General features: G+C 44.4%; 1 protein-coding gene across 1 annotated transcript; it reads right to left on the reverse strand.

Moving 5' to 3' along the window:
• Positions 1 to 2,434: 2,434 nt before the first annotated feature.
• On the reverse strand, positions 2,435 to 15,570 carry ARPC4 (actin related protein 2/3 complex subunit 4). Its single transcript, XM_054977395.1, has 6 exons — positions 15,477 to 15,570; positions 14,603 to 14,721; positions 6,259 to 6,370; positions 6,069 to 6,164; positions 4,873 to 5,043; positions 2,435 to 3,202 (listed from the first exon to the last, which is right to left on the reverse strand). Exons 1-6 carry the CDS (start codon positions 15,477 to 15,479, stop codon positions 3,197 to 3,199), a joined length of 507 nt encoding a protein of 168 aa, XP_054833370.1. The 5' UTR covers positions 15,480 to 15,570; the 3' UTR covers positions 2,435 to 3,196.
• Between the last annotated feature and the right edge of the window lie 334 nt (positions 15,571 to 15,904).

A 15,904-nucleotide genomic window follows, 5' to 3' on the forward strand; every position in this document is an offset into this window, starting at 1 on the left:
TTATGAGAGCCCCCAAAATAAAAGGGTTTAAAATTAATTTCAGTATTAGAATAATACACATTTTGGGGGAATGTTATCAGCCTCTTGACAAAGTTTAGGGTGTTGGCATGTCTTAACCCAACCATGAACCTCAGCCTTTACCCTGAAACATATGGGTATATTAAGAGGCATCGAGATTCCTTATCCATCCTAACCCATCTCATGCTTGGTTCTCTGAGAGGATGCTGTTTGCTCCCCCCCCCCGCATTGTTGGAATGTGTTTGTGGTGAAAACAGCTACCATCTGTGAAAAAATGCATTTGATTGGGAGGGGGGGGAGAGACTTCATCATCAAGCACCTCCGAGGTGACCAGGTAGATAGCTGTCTAGTAGAAGAGATGCAATTGTCTGAAATGGTAGTCCAGGCAACAGTAAGAACAAGACAGGCAATCTAGGATCAGCCTTGGGAGGTTTATAAAGTCAAACACCAGGAAGGGAAAAATGACTGCTTTAAGAAGTCAGAAAAGGGAAGAAGGTTTAGGGTACAAGAGACACACATTGAACAACAAACCACACAAGTCAGATGGGTACACACATCCCTTAGCAGATCTGAAACTTACAGAAGACTCACCTTAGATGTGGCTCATGCAGTCTCTCAGGAACCTGTGATGAGTCATTCACATCTCTGCTTTGCCCTGTGATTGAAGGGATGTGGCCACCCCTTCACAATTCAAGTGTGGACAAGCTTACTTTTAGATGAAAATGTGGAAAGACTAAACTGGACAGTGGGAGCCTGGAAGCAAACACAGTCCTAAAACTGAGGCCTACTGTCAAAGAGGATGGTTCTGTAATGTCATTCAGTCGCATGGAACCTGCAGAGAATGTCTAAGATGCTTCACCTGTGACATCAGAGGATGCCAGAATCACTATACATTCCAGGCTTCTGTTGCATGGGCTCAGTGGCTGTATTTCCTTGATTGCACATCTACATCAACTCACAGATGAGACTGGCAATGAAATATCAGTCATCCTCTGGCCGGTAATGCTGCAGTTTTATCATCCCCTTGTCCCCCATTTCTCTGGGCAGATGCTGCTCTAATTTTCCATTGTGCAAAAGGTGAAGGATGGGACTAAGTGCAGCATGAATGGTCACTGTCTCAAATCCCAGTTGGAAAGATTGGGAATTCAGCAGCAGGCTATCAGTGTCAGATACAGACCACATGAATACATTGAGTCAGAAGCTAGAAAGGGGCTCATATTTAGCACTATCAACACCAAACTGTAGAAATCCAGAAGCAAAAGCAAACATTTTTCCCATATGACACAATGGGATTTAATAACTTCTATTCTTATCTAGGCCAGTGGACTCAATCCATGGCTCAGGTCCCCTCAAGCGGATCACAAGCCCCCTAGGGAGCTGCCTTGTTTCTTTTGGGAAGGTTCATGGTACTAATGGTATTAGTGGACACAGAGACCAAGGGTGCCACACTATCTGCCATTGCATGCATGCTCAGAAAACCAGCAGGACAGCAAAGCTTCTTGGTGATGGAGAGGAGTCTTCCTTAGCTTCTTCTTCAGTATGATGAACCATGTGGTGCTTGGCTTATTTCCTGTCCTCAGCTCTAACAGTTCTAGCCCTGACCAATGAGGTCATAACAGAGTCCCCTGTTCCTTTTTTCCCCCAACATCTGTTTGCAGCTCAGTGAATCCCATGCTCGCAAGGTCCGGAAAAGTTTGAAGACTACTAGACTTTCTAAGAAGCTTCTAGTTCAGAGAAGGGAAACCAGTAACCCCCATACTGCTTGGCTTGGATCCAGTGGTAATTTCTGCTGATGGAAGCCATTGACATCAGCAGAATGCAACTTTCTCACCTCCCTCTACAGCTGCAGCCCAAAATGCTCCTTCGGCCACCCCGCCCCCCGAAGAATCCACAAATATCATCTGGATTTAATCCTCTGCCTACTCAACCAACACACTTTCCAGAAACTTATCTCTGCTCATCACATTTATATATTTCTATATATTGAGACTGCAAGAACACAGCTATACAGATGCCAGGATTGGTGTGTAGATATCTTACTCCTAAACAATCTGTTCATGGGTCATTAAAAAAAAGATAAGAGCAAGCCCTGCATGCCCAGCTACATTGCCTGTAAGTAAAAGGAGGGCAGTAAAATAATGAACGACTCTGAATATGTTTTCTTATGATCGTATACTCCTCCATATCAATATGAATGAGAAGTGTAGAATAAGAGCATTAATAACCCCACGTTTAGTACCTAATGCTATATACCTTGTTCAGGACAATGCTGCCTACCTTTTGCTACAGTGTAAAGGAAGTGGTGGCTATCAGGTGTCAACATTCCATAAAAAAAAACTACTCCTAGGTTAACATAGTTCTAAGAGGAGATCAGGGAGGACACAGCATGCAAGCACCCTTAACTTCAGGAGGCAAGGGGGGGGGGGGAAGACTTTAATAAGGAGTAAGAAAGTTACAGCAAGTGCCTTAGCAAAAAAGAACCAATCGTTACAGATTCCAGCTCCGTCCCATGCTGCTGGTACATGGCCTCAGCCCCTTCTGCCATCCCAGCTTTCTCTGGCACAGGTATGGAAGGGAATGAAAGGGTAAAGAGACAGGAGGCAGTACTGTGCTCAAGCGCTCTAGTCCCTATGGAAGTGGGGTGGGTGGGTAGAAAGTTTACTTGCAAGCATACGCTTTCTCCCTAGAGATTGAAGTGACTTGGCACCACAGGGAAGGTTGCTACCTCCAGCAGACAGACAGCCAAATACTTCCATGCACCGCTAGGGAAGCAGAGCAAAGTGGTCACCCACTGCTTAGTACTGCAAGTGCAGTACTAAGCTGGAATTCCTGCAGCAATGGGATGAGGGGCCTCTAGAGCAACAGATCCTCCTCCCCACGCTTTCTCCCACAAGAACTTGGCTGCTAGAAGACGCAAGTAGACAAATTACAGCAAATGATCATTTAAAAAAAGATAACACCATTTTTAAACAAGCACAGTTTTTGTTCCAAAAATATTAAAAAGCACCCTCCCTCCCTTGGGCACGCAGGCGAGCATGGTGTACATTTAGCTGGGACAGCCTCCACAGGTCTTGTTGCTTCTTCTCTCACTCCTGAGCTGCGGCCCTCTCTGTAGGCCCAGCGAAGTGGCTGTGCAGAGAGAATGAGAAAGCGAAGCTGTGGATTCCAGCCCGTTGGTCTAGAACTGGGAAAAAGAGAGAAAAAACAGATTAAGCCAAGAACTGTAAACACGTGCCAGAGGCACATACAAACACCCCATCAATGTCACAATAATTGTGATGTATAAGACCTTACTGCCACCACCCTCCTCCACCTGCACCATGCACAAAAGCTCTTCTGCATTTATTGCTATAGGCGGGATCCTAAGATATCAGCAATACCATCCTAAGCACAGTTGCACCCTTCCAAGCCCACTGACTTCAATGGATTTAGAAAGGTGCAACTCTGATTAGGATGGCAGAGTTAGACATGTCACATGGAATTTTCCAAGACTCCAACCCCTTCTAAGAGTGTATCTGATTCCTTTTGGAACCTTTGTTAGAATGAGTCCTAATGCATATATTCAGAAACGTCTGTGGCTTATTTACAATTCCTTTCCCTCAATGTTTTTAATCATTGCAAGCCCTTCTCTTAGTGTCATCTCCCACAGAATTAAGGCAAGTGATGACAAGGAACAGAGTTAAGCAGTGGCTCCCCCTGTTGTTGGAAAATCCTCCCCAATGAAAGCTGCTTGATGCCTATTTTACTGGCTTTCAGGCACACAGGGAAACATTCCTGCTCACAAGCCTTTAAGTTAGTGTCTCTCTACACAAGACACTTGGGCATGTGTTCATCAAGTGCCGGGAGATGCAATGTTAGCTGGAAAGTGTAGTTTTAGAGGACAGAGCCGACGGAGATCACTCCAGAGGGGACGGATTCTCTCACAGACCTCACTGCTTAAAACTTTGAATTAATCATGCCTCATCAGGGCAAAGGCTCCAGAAGGGGAGACAGTCTGGCATGCCAGAGATGGCGGAGGGCTGTGAGAGAATCCATCCCCTCCAGAGCGATCTTGGCCAGCTCTGTCATTTAAAACAACGCTTCCTGGCTAATATTGTGTCTCCCAACATATGAAGAACATGTGTCAGAAGTCTTGTGTAGAGAGATTCTTAGTTGCCACCTTTCTGATATTTTAATACCACTCTCTGTGGCCCACCCCTCTGTTTACAACTAAAGTTTTATACTGTAAATTGTTTTAAATTAACATATTATTTTATTGTGGCTGCTAAGCCACCTCCAGCAAGATTTTTAGAATGATGGGATAGAAATAGTCTAAATAAAATACTGACCCTAAATGGTAATGAAGCTATGAAACACTGACTTCCAAATACTCCTGATATATGGTTGTTGTGGGTTTCCCAGGCTGTATTGCCGTGGTCTTGGCATTGTAGTTCCAGGAACTACAATGCCAAGACCACGGCAATACAGCCCGGAAAACCCACAACAACCATCGTTCTCCGGCCGTGAAAGCCTTCGACAATACTCCTGATATATTTAACCATTAAGCAGTGGTTTGGACCAAGAGTTCCCCTTCCCACCTTAAAGATAATATTGTGACACAAAGACCCTTGCTGGTTCCAAAATACTTAGGCAGCTGGCTGAATCACCTCTTCTCAATGGGACAAAGGTCTCCTTTTATCACTTCCAAATAATTTTGACTTTCCATGTTACTCACTCCAGCCCCTTATACTAAATGGGTCTCCATCCTACATAAGAAGCTGGCTGTCTCTTGACCTGTCCATCAAGTTCCCGTAAGCCTCCAGTGAATGTTAACATCATTTCGGCCTCACTGCTGTAGCGCTTAAAGCAGCTTACATTCTTGAGGAACTCCTCTGCGACAATACGAGCCCTGGCATTGACAGACAACTTCATCTCACTGATTTCCTTGTCAATTTCCTCCATGAAGTGAATGACAAAGTCTACCAGCTTGTGCTTGTACATCTGTTCTGTATGGAAGTTTGTGATCAGGAAGCTGATGTCATAGCCCTGAGACATAAGGAGAGCAGCACAAGATTAGCATAGTTTACAAAGACCGAACCATCATTCACCCAGTTTGCTATTTTCACCTACCCACCACTGGCATGAAAAGAAAGAACCCCTAAAATTGTTTATTAATAAATCAGAATAATAGTTCTCTATCCCAAGAAGTGATAATACTTCAAGATAACTGCAGACAAGTTTGGGGTTTCTGGCACCGTAACATCTGGAAGACAGACTGAGCTAACCTCAGCATCAATAGATCCAAACATCCATTTATTAAAAATGTTTATGCCACCTTTGCCCCAGATTGTGGGCCACTGAAAAGGATCAGGAAAATAGACAAGCCACACTGAATTAGATACCAATCTCACACCATCAATTATGAGGAGGGCCACCTTACATTATTCCAAGAATATAAGAGTATACGTAAAGCTGCCCTAAAAACAAACTCAAAACCCTAGACAAGAGCATTCACACTGGAATTCTAGTCAACAAGCCCCCCCCCCCCCCCAAGGACTAAAGAGGCTGAAATTATACAACTTGAGGCATGCTGAAGGTTCAAGATAATTTCTAGCTATTGCCATAGCTGGGAATAGAACACAAGAGGAGCCCTGCTGGCCCAGATCAGAGGTCCATCCAGACCAGAATCCAATAAGCAGGGCATGGGCGACCCCTCTCCCCTGCAGTTACATGTTTCCTCCAAACATGAAGGGTCCATGAAGCTGTTATAGGTTACAAGCTGCTGACAGTCCTTGACATCACCTCCATGGATTTCTTAACCCCCACAGACAACCATCTGTTACCTAGGATTCACCACCACATCCTGTGGAAGAAACTCACAACTGCTGAACAAACATCATGTGAGGAAGTCATCTGCAAGGTTAACACGAACATTCCCCAAACCAGCCAAAATGCAAAAATAAAAGGAGCGTGCAAAGGCCCTTCATCCTAACCGCGCCAAATGTCACCTGCAGTCTCAAGCAAGTTGGCCCCTTGCATGCAGCCAAAACCCTGGGATCAGGTCACCTCACCTCAACAGGTTTCCGGCGTAAAATGAAGAAGTTCTCCGCTCTCATCATCATGAAGCGCATGAACTTGTGACACAGGATCTTCTCAATCTCATCTGCCTGCACAAAGGAAAGGGAACCCATCAGCATTTCCACCCAGTTGAGCTGCGGTGACCACCCCGCCCCCACCCCTGCACTCTGGGGCTTTGCATACCTGCTTCACAGCAATGCTGACTCGCACCGAGTTGATGGACCCTTCAATCAGGACTTTCTCTTTCTCGTTTCTACTGATGATCACAGGCTGCAACAACAGCTCCTTGCTGCTTCTGCAATGCCACAGAGACAGAGACATCTACATCAGAGAGCCACAGTGCACAGTGAGGGGCACATCTATCCTCTCCTTTGGGCAACACAAAATTGTCCAGATTTTGCTCCCACAACCACACATCCATAATTTAAGTCTACATGCAGCTTTCAGGTTCTTCCTCCCTAGTCCACCAAATTCAGAGCATTCTTACAATGCTGGGAGCAAGGCAAGATTTGTCTAATTTTCACAGCCCTTAGGAGTAGACAATGTAAGGCTGCATGAGGCCTATCTAGATACCTACACTGGCTGCTGCATAGCGACTTACTTACAACTGATTTGTTCTGGGGGAGGTGGGAGAAGAGGAGAGAGGAGGATGTGCTGTGCATGATACAACCCAAAGGCCTTGCATCATCTCTCCCTGCCCCAAGGACACAGTATAGGAGCAATTAATTCAGATACTTGATAGGGAACATTTAAAAGATATGGCTAAATGGGCATAGCCAGAGTAAACTGTTAAAAGTTTTGCACAAAGCCATAAAATATCACATTAAAAATGTCATTTAATTCTAAGATCTGGATTCTAATCTCTTAATGTTTGATTCACAACCTTCTTGTTACTTGCACAGGAAAGTATTTAACAACAAACATACTTTTCTAAATGCAACACATTTCACATCTTCCCTGAACAACCCAACTTGGATATTTTAAAAAACACATTTGTCCATAGCAACCTACTTGCACACTTAGATAAGAGTCCCTTCTGTGTCCTGTCATCCATAGAGGGATTGGAACATGAGAAAGGGGCCCTTTTCAGTTGAGCCATATAGCCTTTGGAGCAATTTGCTCATGTGAACGTAGTTTAGCCTTTTTATACCAGGTCAAGATGCTGTTATTTCAACACGCCTTTAACAGTTAATAATTATAGGCTTCTGGTCTGACTGCTGTAAGTGCAGTAGTTTGATTTGGATCTGGGAAACTCAGGTTCAGATCACCACTCTAGCATGGAAGCTTGCGGCATGACCTTGGGCCACTCAATCTCTCTGAGAGACAAGCTACAAGTGACGCCTGACACAGGTTGGACACTTGTCAGCTTCCCTCAAGTTTTGATGGGAAATGTAGGCATCCTGGTCTTGCAGCTGTAATGGAGAGCCAAGCTGTAAAACCAGGACACCTACATTTCCCATCAAAACTTGAGGTAAACTGACAAGTGTCCAACCTGTGTCAGGTGTCACTTGTAACTTGGCTCTCGGCCTAACCTAGCTAACAGGCTTGTTGTTGTGAGGATAAAATAGAGATGGAGATATTGAGCAATTGTGGGTCTCTACTGGGGAGAAAGTGGGTTATAAATATCTACGTAAATATTGATATAGGGGTCTGCAGATTTTTGATTGATTATTCTACTTTTAGAGCTGATTTGTACAAAATATGCGCGCATGTTTTAATGTTTCTTTAAAATATTTACCCCGTACTTTCGATTAAAAATCCCCAAGAAAGCTTACAATAGCCATGCAAAGTGAAACTGGAAACTGATGAAAGTGGCAACGTTCTAAAAACATCAGAGCAATAACATCATAGTTAATAAACTAATGACTAATAAAAACACAAATAGACACAGTTTTACCAAACTGGAAAGAAAAATCCATCATTGGTTAAAACGGAGGCACTATTTTAAAAATTAAGGAACAAGGGAAAGGAAATGTCTGCAAATGCCTGGGGAACAAGTATTGGTAGAACACTTTAAGCTGTCCCGAGGAAGTTTCAATGCTTTGGTCACTTCAAAAATCAGCACCAATGTGTTATAGCCATTAGTGTCAGACTAGGAGGCCCAGGTCTGAATCCCTACTCTGCCACAGAAACTTGCTGGGTGACTCACTCTCAGTTTAACTTACTCTCACAGGAAGTTGGCATGAGAATAAAATAGAGGCCAGCCGAACAACATAAGCTGCTTTGGGTTCACATTCGGCGGGGGAAAGCTGGTTATAACTGAATATAAAACAAAATAGGGGCCCACCCATATTATCCCTGGATAGGAGGTACAGAGCAGGGCTTCCAAGGAAGACTTTAACTGGCAAATAAGCTTGAATAGTTAATCTTTATTACGGCCCACAAGCCATACAGAAGCAGAACAGAAAACATTAATTACTTAAAATTATCTCTCTACATATATCATTCATCCTGGTAGTTTGGTGCCAGTGGTTTAGTGGTTTGGTGTAGTGCCAGTTTGGTGTAGTGGTTAAGAGCGCGGGACTCTAATCGAGAGAGCCAGGTTTGATTCCCCACTCCGCTTGAAGCCAGCTGGGTGACCTTGGGCTAGTCACAGTTCTCTGGAGCTCTCTTAGCCGCTCCCACCTCACAGGGTGTTTTGTTGTGGGGATAATAATGGCATACTTTGTAAACCGCTCTGAGTGGGCATTAAATTGTCCTGAAGGGTGGTATATAAATTGAACATTATTATTACTACTACTACTACTACTACTACTACTACTACTACTACTACATCAGACAATGAAAAAAGTTAAGAGGTCATCAGAGAAATTTATTCACAAGACATTATCTCATCCTGTATTTTCATAGCGGCGGACAAGAACTTAACTACTTGTACAGTGATTCTTTTTTTAAAAGCATCTAGATATGCTTGGCTCTTAAATTAGAAGCTGATTCTATATCACTTATATATTTGGTCTGGCTAGCAGCCTTTAGATTTAGAATTTGGCTTCTTTTCATTACTGATAAGATTCAAACAGGACCGACCATACAGCCCTTCAGTTATTATGGATACCTAGTGCCAATGAATGTCTTTCTAGGACTGTGCCTGAAACTAGATAGAAGCCTTCTCATTCTGGCAGCAGAAGCCATGTTCTTTCAGCAAATGGCTAATCAGCATGTGCTTCCCCTTGTACACATACCGCTACACCTTTAGCTCACACAGATTGTGTAGGCAGCAGAAAAAGGGGGAAATCATGCAAGTGATCTCAATCCTGGTGTTTGCAAAGAGGAGGGGCAAACCTTTGTACAATTTCATGCATATCCATACGACCCAGCAGATAGAGAGCTGATCTGAACAGACCAGGATTGTTCAGGATTTATAGACTAAGTGAATGAGCTTGGGCATGCTACACAGTTGCTGCAATTGTAAATAACCAGGGCTTTTTTTCAACTGGAACGCGATGGAATGGAGTTTCAAAACCACTTGAAAATGGACACATGGCTGGTGGCCCTGCCCCCTGATCTCCAGACAGAGGGGAGTTTAGATTGCTCTCTGCGCCGCCGCAATCTAAACTCCCCTCTGTCTGGAGATCAGGGGGTAGGGCCACCAGCCATATGATCATTTTTGCCAAGGGCGATTTAAACTTTAAAAAACTCCCTCCTTGTTCCAGCTGCCCCAAAGTAACATCATTGGTCCTAGGAACATGCGCGCACTTTGCGCACACACATGTAGTACCAGGGGTACCACCTCCAACCAAGAGTTGCCCCCTGTGCTGGCAATTCACTGAGTTCTACCACCTCTTTTCCCAGAACCCACCCCCACCCCGTAAATAACATAGAGGTAGCACAACAAAACTCATCTTCATCTCTCTCTTTATATCTCTGCACTAGACATGGGCATGAATCGAAATACGAATAAAATTTTGTGACGAATTGGGCCAATTCGTGTTTCATGAAATGTGTTTCATGGGGCTGCGGTTTTCACAAAATTCACGACTTTTGGGGCCGATTCATTCGATTCATGAATGATTCATGATGCTAGACAGGCTGGCACCAATCCACTGATTCCCTAGGCAACATAGGCCCGGAATGTCTGCAGACCTTTTGTTGCCATTGGAAACCCCAATCTTAGCCCACATAATCTTGATAGGCAGCTCTCCCTGCCAACTGGAGAGTTTCCATTCTGCCCTATATAGTAAGGAGCAGGGGGGTTAATCCCCTAGGCAACTGAGATGGGACTTCTGTAGCCATGGCAGCCTCAATCTCATCCCTCCAAACCCTGTTAGGCAGGTCTGTCTGCCTACCAGAAACCTCCTGTTCTGCTCTACGTGAGCATTTCTTATATAAAGCACAGCTCTCTGCCTCATGCTTTTTGGTTCCAGTAGACAGAGAGAGAAGGAGGACCTGTTGTGGGATTTGGAGTGATAGAGTGGAATTGGGAGATTTTGGCTGGATTTGCTGCTGCTTTAAAAGAGACTGAAAAGCCTCTTTCTTATATTCAGCTCTTGGCCTTGCTGGGAAGGTCACTGGGTGAGGGTGCCTTCTTTTCTCCACCCCACCCAACCCCAGTCTCAGGGCACTGCCTGGCTCTGGGGCCTAGCTTGACTGAGGCCTACCTTTTTTTCCTTTAATTTTCTTTGCTTATATTCTTATTTAGAGCATTCCTTGCTGGCTTGTTGGGTGAGGGTGGGTGGAGGAGAGCCTGCTGACATCTCCCTGCGAGTTTGGCATCTCTGGGTATGAAGGGGGCCATTGAAGTACCCTGGGTTCTGACGAATCACGAAACCAATGAATCGGTTCACGAAATGGGACAATTTCGTGAAAGTTCGTGATTTGTGGAATGTGACAAAACATGAAACACTCATTTCGGTTTTTTCCCATTTTGTGCCCATCTCTACTCTGCACTTGCTATGCCCAGGGTGCAGCAACGGGCAACTTCAGCAATCACTTTTAACATGTGAGCTTCATTCAGAGGCCACATCAAGCAGATATTGAACCTGAATGGGCAGGGACTTGTTGCTGAGCATATGTATGTGACTCCTTCCTCACACAGAGCTCAATGAATGGATCCTAGTTTAAAACATGATGCATCAGTGCAGGCATGTGACCAGAGACGGCTTTCTCCATACTCTCTCTCCAAAAGAGTTGCTATAGCACAGTGGTTAAGTGGTTCATCTGTGAATTAGCACTCTACTGGTTCGAATCCCACTACTGCCGTGAGCTCAGTAGGTGGCCTTGGGTAAGCCATTCCTCTCAGCCCCAGCTGTATTGTAGGGCACTAACTTTGTTCACTGCTCTGGGCGAGACACTAATCTGTCTAGAAGAACGACATATAAGCGCAGTTATTATTATGACAAGATTTTACACCTTCTTTAGAATCCTGGGCTAGCACGGGACAGACTAACTCTGGTTAAGCTGCACACCTGCATTTCATTGTCACAGGTAACCTGAGCTAATCTTTAACCAGAATTCCTTCATTGGTCTCCATGCAAGGGAGGAGGGAAGAGTAAGGATTCTGACTACAATTATCCACCAGTATGTGTGAATATACAACAGTATAAATAATTACAAATATTGTCAAACAAACATGGACCTATCTTACAGTGAGTCAGACTCTTGGTCTATCAAGGTAAGTACTGTCTCTAAATGGCAGTGGCTGTTCACATTCTCTGGTTAAGGCCCCACGTGTCTCCTACCACATTCTTTTAACTGGGGATGTCAGGGATTGAAGCTGGGACCTTCTGTAAGCAAAGCAGATGCTCTACCACTGAGCCACAGACCCTCCCCATGGCCACAGTTGCTCTCTGAACATGAACCTAAACATAAAAAACCGAGAAGCTTTAATTTAAAAAGAAAACATGCAAGAGTCCTAATTCTGTTTATAAAGAAAAAGCAGAAAAAGCTCTAATGTTGCATTAGGGAATGTGAAAGGTTTCTATTAAAGTTTTAGAAACAAGAATCTAGAGGAATTTTCTGTGAGTCACTGCCAATATGCTTCACCAGTATCCCCCACCTTGCTTCCCTGTCCACGCATGCACCTATACTTCTTCTGAATATCCCTTGGCAAAGTTAAGTGTGATTGCAAATTCTATTAACCCTCACTCCCCAAATCTTCTGCAGTACAAAGCATGCAAATTAAATATCATCTGGCCAATATTTTCAGCATTCATTCCAAGCTTCTTTATTTGGAGCTTTGTTGCTCCAAATAGAATCCACATAGAATCATGAAAATAAACCGCTAAATAACAGGAATACATTGAATACTGCAAAAAACTATTACAATGGGAAAATATGAGGATTAGTCTACAACCATCTTTGGAGCACTGAATGCATCAAGAATGAAATGTCAGAGAAACCTATCAAAAGCAAAGAGCCGGGGGTAACTGTAAGGGAACAGATCTCGAGTGTACCTTGGAAAGTCAATGTGGCAACAATGGGGGATAAGAGGCTGGAAACTGGGCCACTTTGCCACCAGGCCTTGAAGAGTTCCAGTACAGGTACAACCGTAAAAGTCAAAGACATGATGGTCCAGACTCAAGCAACACCCTGTGAACGCCAGTTTCTTTTCAGCTTCTCCAAACATGCATTAATGCTAGAATCAAGGGGTCAGCAGCTTGCCTGCACAGTTGACAATCATTTTTTATGAAAAACAAACTTTGAATCATTTCCTCATGCAGAGGTGATAAACACAATTTTATCATGTCACTTTCTGAAAGAAGTTAGACTGGCTGGGGTAGAAGTAATGCTACCCAAAGTTCAGTGCATTTAAACCAATAGTGAAAGAGGACAGGAAGAGACAGAGAGAGAGAAAAAAGAATCATTTATGCAAGCACATAAAGATGTTCAGAAATGGAACATGGAGAACAATTTGGATAACTTTAAGATAGCCATGGAGATCAGGACAGTCTGGCTAATCACATGACAAGAACTACAGCTTAATGTCTTCTAGACACCAAGATATGGAGATGGAAGCAGGAAGCTGGCTGGAAGAGAAGCCAAATAAAGAAGGAAGAAGTGAGAAGGGAACACAACTTCAAGGAGAGCTGTAGCAGGAACGTGATGCAGGAAAATGGGCATGTTTGCCTCTTGCTGTAAGATGATCAGGGCAAATGCAGTTCCCCCCAATGATCACTACAAAGACTAAATTGATTTTACAGCTCTGTGCTTCTTAAGCAGTGGAGTAGGTCCCCCTCTGACTTCATGTGGTGTGGAAGATCTTCAGGTACAGGAAGGATTGCCTGCTTCTCCACCTGAAGCTGAGCAACTCCTGCTTTCCTCAGCTGGACAGCCAAGAGTATACCCTTCCACTTGGTCAGCAACAACAAGCCCATTGATCCCAAGCCTTTCCCTCTGCCCGTGGATTCCATAACAACAACAAAACATCAGCAGTTCAGAGGCAGCAGCTTTGCAGACTCTCTGGAGGATCTAAGAAACTGCAAAAGAAAAGGAAGCCCTCGATCATATGTGGTATTCTGTGTACACCCTCTCTGAATCATGCCCTATATTCAGGATCCCACATGTTCAAAGAAAGGCACAATGAGAAAGGGTCCTCCACCTTTGTAGAGTTTGAGAAACTGTTATATAGAGGAAGATTTGCAAACCTAGAGAACCACAAAGAGGTACATTGTACATTATGCATGTTATGTGGTTACACTAACAACTAAAAACCACTTTGTGAATCACTGGCTTGACCATGTAGATCACCATAATGGATGAAAGCATCCATGCTACAATATCATGATACGTGGGCCATGGAAATTGGTTATTGAGAAACCAATAAAATGAGAATATTTATCCTGATGTGATCACGATAAAGTGTCACGAACAGGAACAATGCAGAAATGTAAGATATCAAAGGATATTAGCAGTGATGCAATCAGGGATGAACAGAACAAAAAGAGGAAACAAAAAATGAGAATCTACAGAAGTCCTGGGGGGCTGTCATGCTTATGTGGGAATACAAAGGGAAACCTTATTTTTCTAACGATTTATAATACTTTCAACTCAGTATGCAATCTCAAAGTAAGGAACAACATTAAACACAAAAACACACAACTTAAAAAAAAAGAAACCTAAACTCAACATAACATGGGATGAGAGAAACAAGCCAAAAGCCATCACCACCTTGGCACTGCTGAATGGCAGAGTGAGATGTTATTTCGCTTAGAAACCAGCTACTGTTTTGCCACTTTATGCATTTGGCTCCCATGGCAACTGCCATGCCTTTTCATTCATTCTCTCATGACTTCTCCTTTTCTATTTTACCACTTCCCTGTGCTTTCTACTCCCCACAGGGCTTCCTCAGCTCACTTCTAAAATGAAGCAAGGATACATTTTTATACAGACCACTTACATCTATCAACCTTTGGTTATAAAACTGATTATGTTAACCCTCCATTTGCACCAAATATTATTTCCAAAGACAAATCATCTACTGAAGCTCAGTGCCTTGCAAATGAGCTGAAAATTAGAAGTGAGATATTCCCCTCTCCTAATAAAAAACTCGTATGTTCTCATTCTCCTTCTACCCCTCCCTGCTTTGTACCTGACTTCCACCTCCGGCTTGTTGTGCCGCTCCACCACCTGAGATGAGAAGTTCTCCAGGCACAGGGCAGCCTGCAAGGTAGCGCGTACTGCATTGAGATAGGGGCGCAGGGTGGCAGTCTGTAAGGAAGGAGGCAAAACCATGAGGCACCGAGGAATTAAGGGATCCCCAGAAGAGGCACTCCCCAATTTAGGACATGACAACCCTCACATCCTCCTTTACATATTATGAGTATCAGGGCACAGATTCATTTCTCCCAACACTGCTAGACCTCGACACCACCACCACATACTAAAACTGAAGACCATGCCTCGAGACACCATCTCCCATATTATTTTTAGACATCATGCTGATAAGGGGTTCCAAACCACTCAAAAGCTTGCACGCTATTTTGCATCATTCAGGTTGATCCTAACAAAGCATCTAATGCAGCTTTTGTTTCTGGATTTTGCTTTGGACCAACGCAGCGCCCCGAAACCACCACCGTTTGAGGAAGCTTGGGGTAATACTTCGCGTGTCAAAGTAGATTTCAATTCCCACCCAGCTGCACAGCTCGCTGGGTAATCTTGGGCCAGGCACTCTAGCATCCAAGGCAACCTCACAAGAGTATTGCGAAAAAAACTGAGATGGAGGGTAAAATGGGTGCCACCCGGAGCTCCTTGGAGAAAGGACGGACAAGCATAAGACAGAGCAACGGGCGAGCCCTTCACACCTTCCACCACCCTCCCTCCCTCGTCCTTGGACTAGCCAGCCACCGCCTCCACCCATCCTGTCACTTAGCCCCATCTCCTTCCCTGCCCTTTCCTTCGGGCAGTTCTCGTACATTTCCACCCCTTTTCTCGGTGGGCCAACCGGCCGCCCCCCTCACGCTCACCATGGCAGCAAAGGCGGTGGCAGCGGCAGCAGCCTGGGTCTAGGTCCCGGGAACGGAAGCGGAAGCAACCCTTCCGCCAAAAACTGCCCACCGCTTCCGGAATATCTGGACCATCCCAAGGAAGGATGCGAGAGGACCTCATGAGATCTCCCCCCCCCTCCCCTCCCCCCGGTTTCGAGTCTTGTTCTTTCACTGAATTAAGAGAACAACGAGAAAGAAGGGACAGGGGAAGAACCACGCCCCTTTTCACTTTTTAAAAGTCCCGTTATCCCCCCTCTCGTTTTGCCTCATAGTTGGTACAACCCAGCCTCCCTGACTCCATATATGGAATCAAGAAAGAGAGGGGCGTGGTATTAAAGAATCCTGCCAATGAAGAGTAGGGAAACACCACTCTCGGAAAGATTGACTCTAAGCCAATGGAACTGGCC

Source organism: Eublepharis macularius, chromosome 4 (genome assembly GCF_028583425.1).
Source record: "Eublepharis macularius isolate TG4126 chromosome 4, MPM_Emac_v1.0, whole genome shotgun sequence".
Lineage (NCBI taxonomy): Eukaryota > Metazoa > Chordata > Lepidosauria > Squamata > Eublepharidae > Eublepharis > Eublepharis macularius.

Coding starts and splice junctions, on each gene's coding strand:
- ARPC4 (XM_054977395.1), bottom strand. Junction 6,371..14,602: donor AAGCCGGAGGTGGAAGTCAG/GTACAAAGCAGG, acceptor GTGGCATTGCAG/AAGCAGCAAGGAGCTGTTGT. Junction 6,165..6,258: donor TCAGCATTGCTGTGAAGCAG/GTATGCAAAGCC, acceptor TCCTTTGTGCAG/GCAGATGAGATTGAGAAGAT.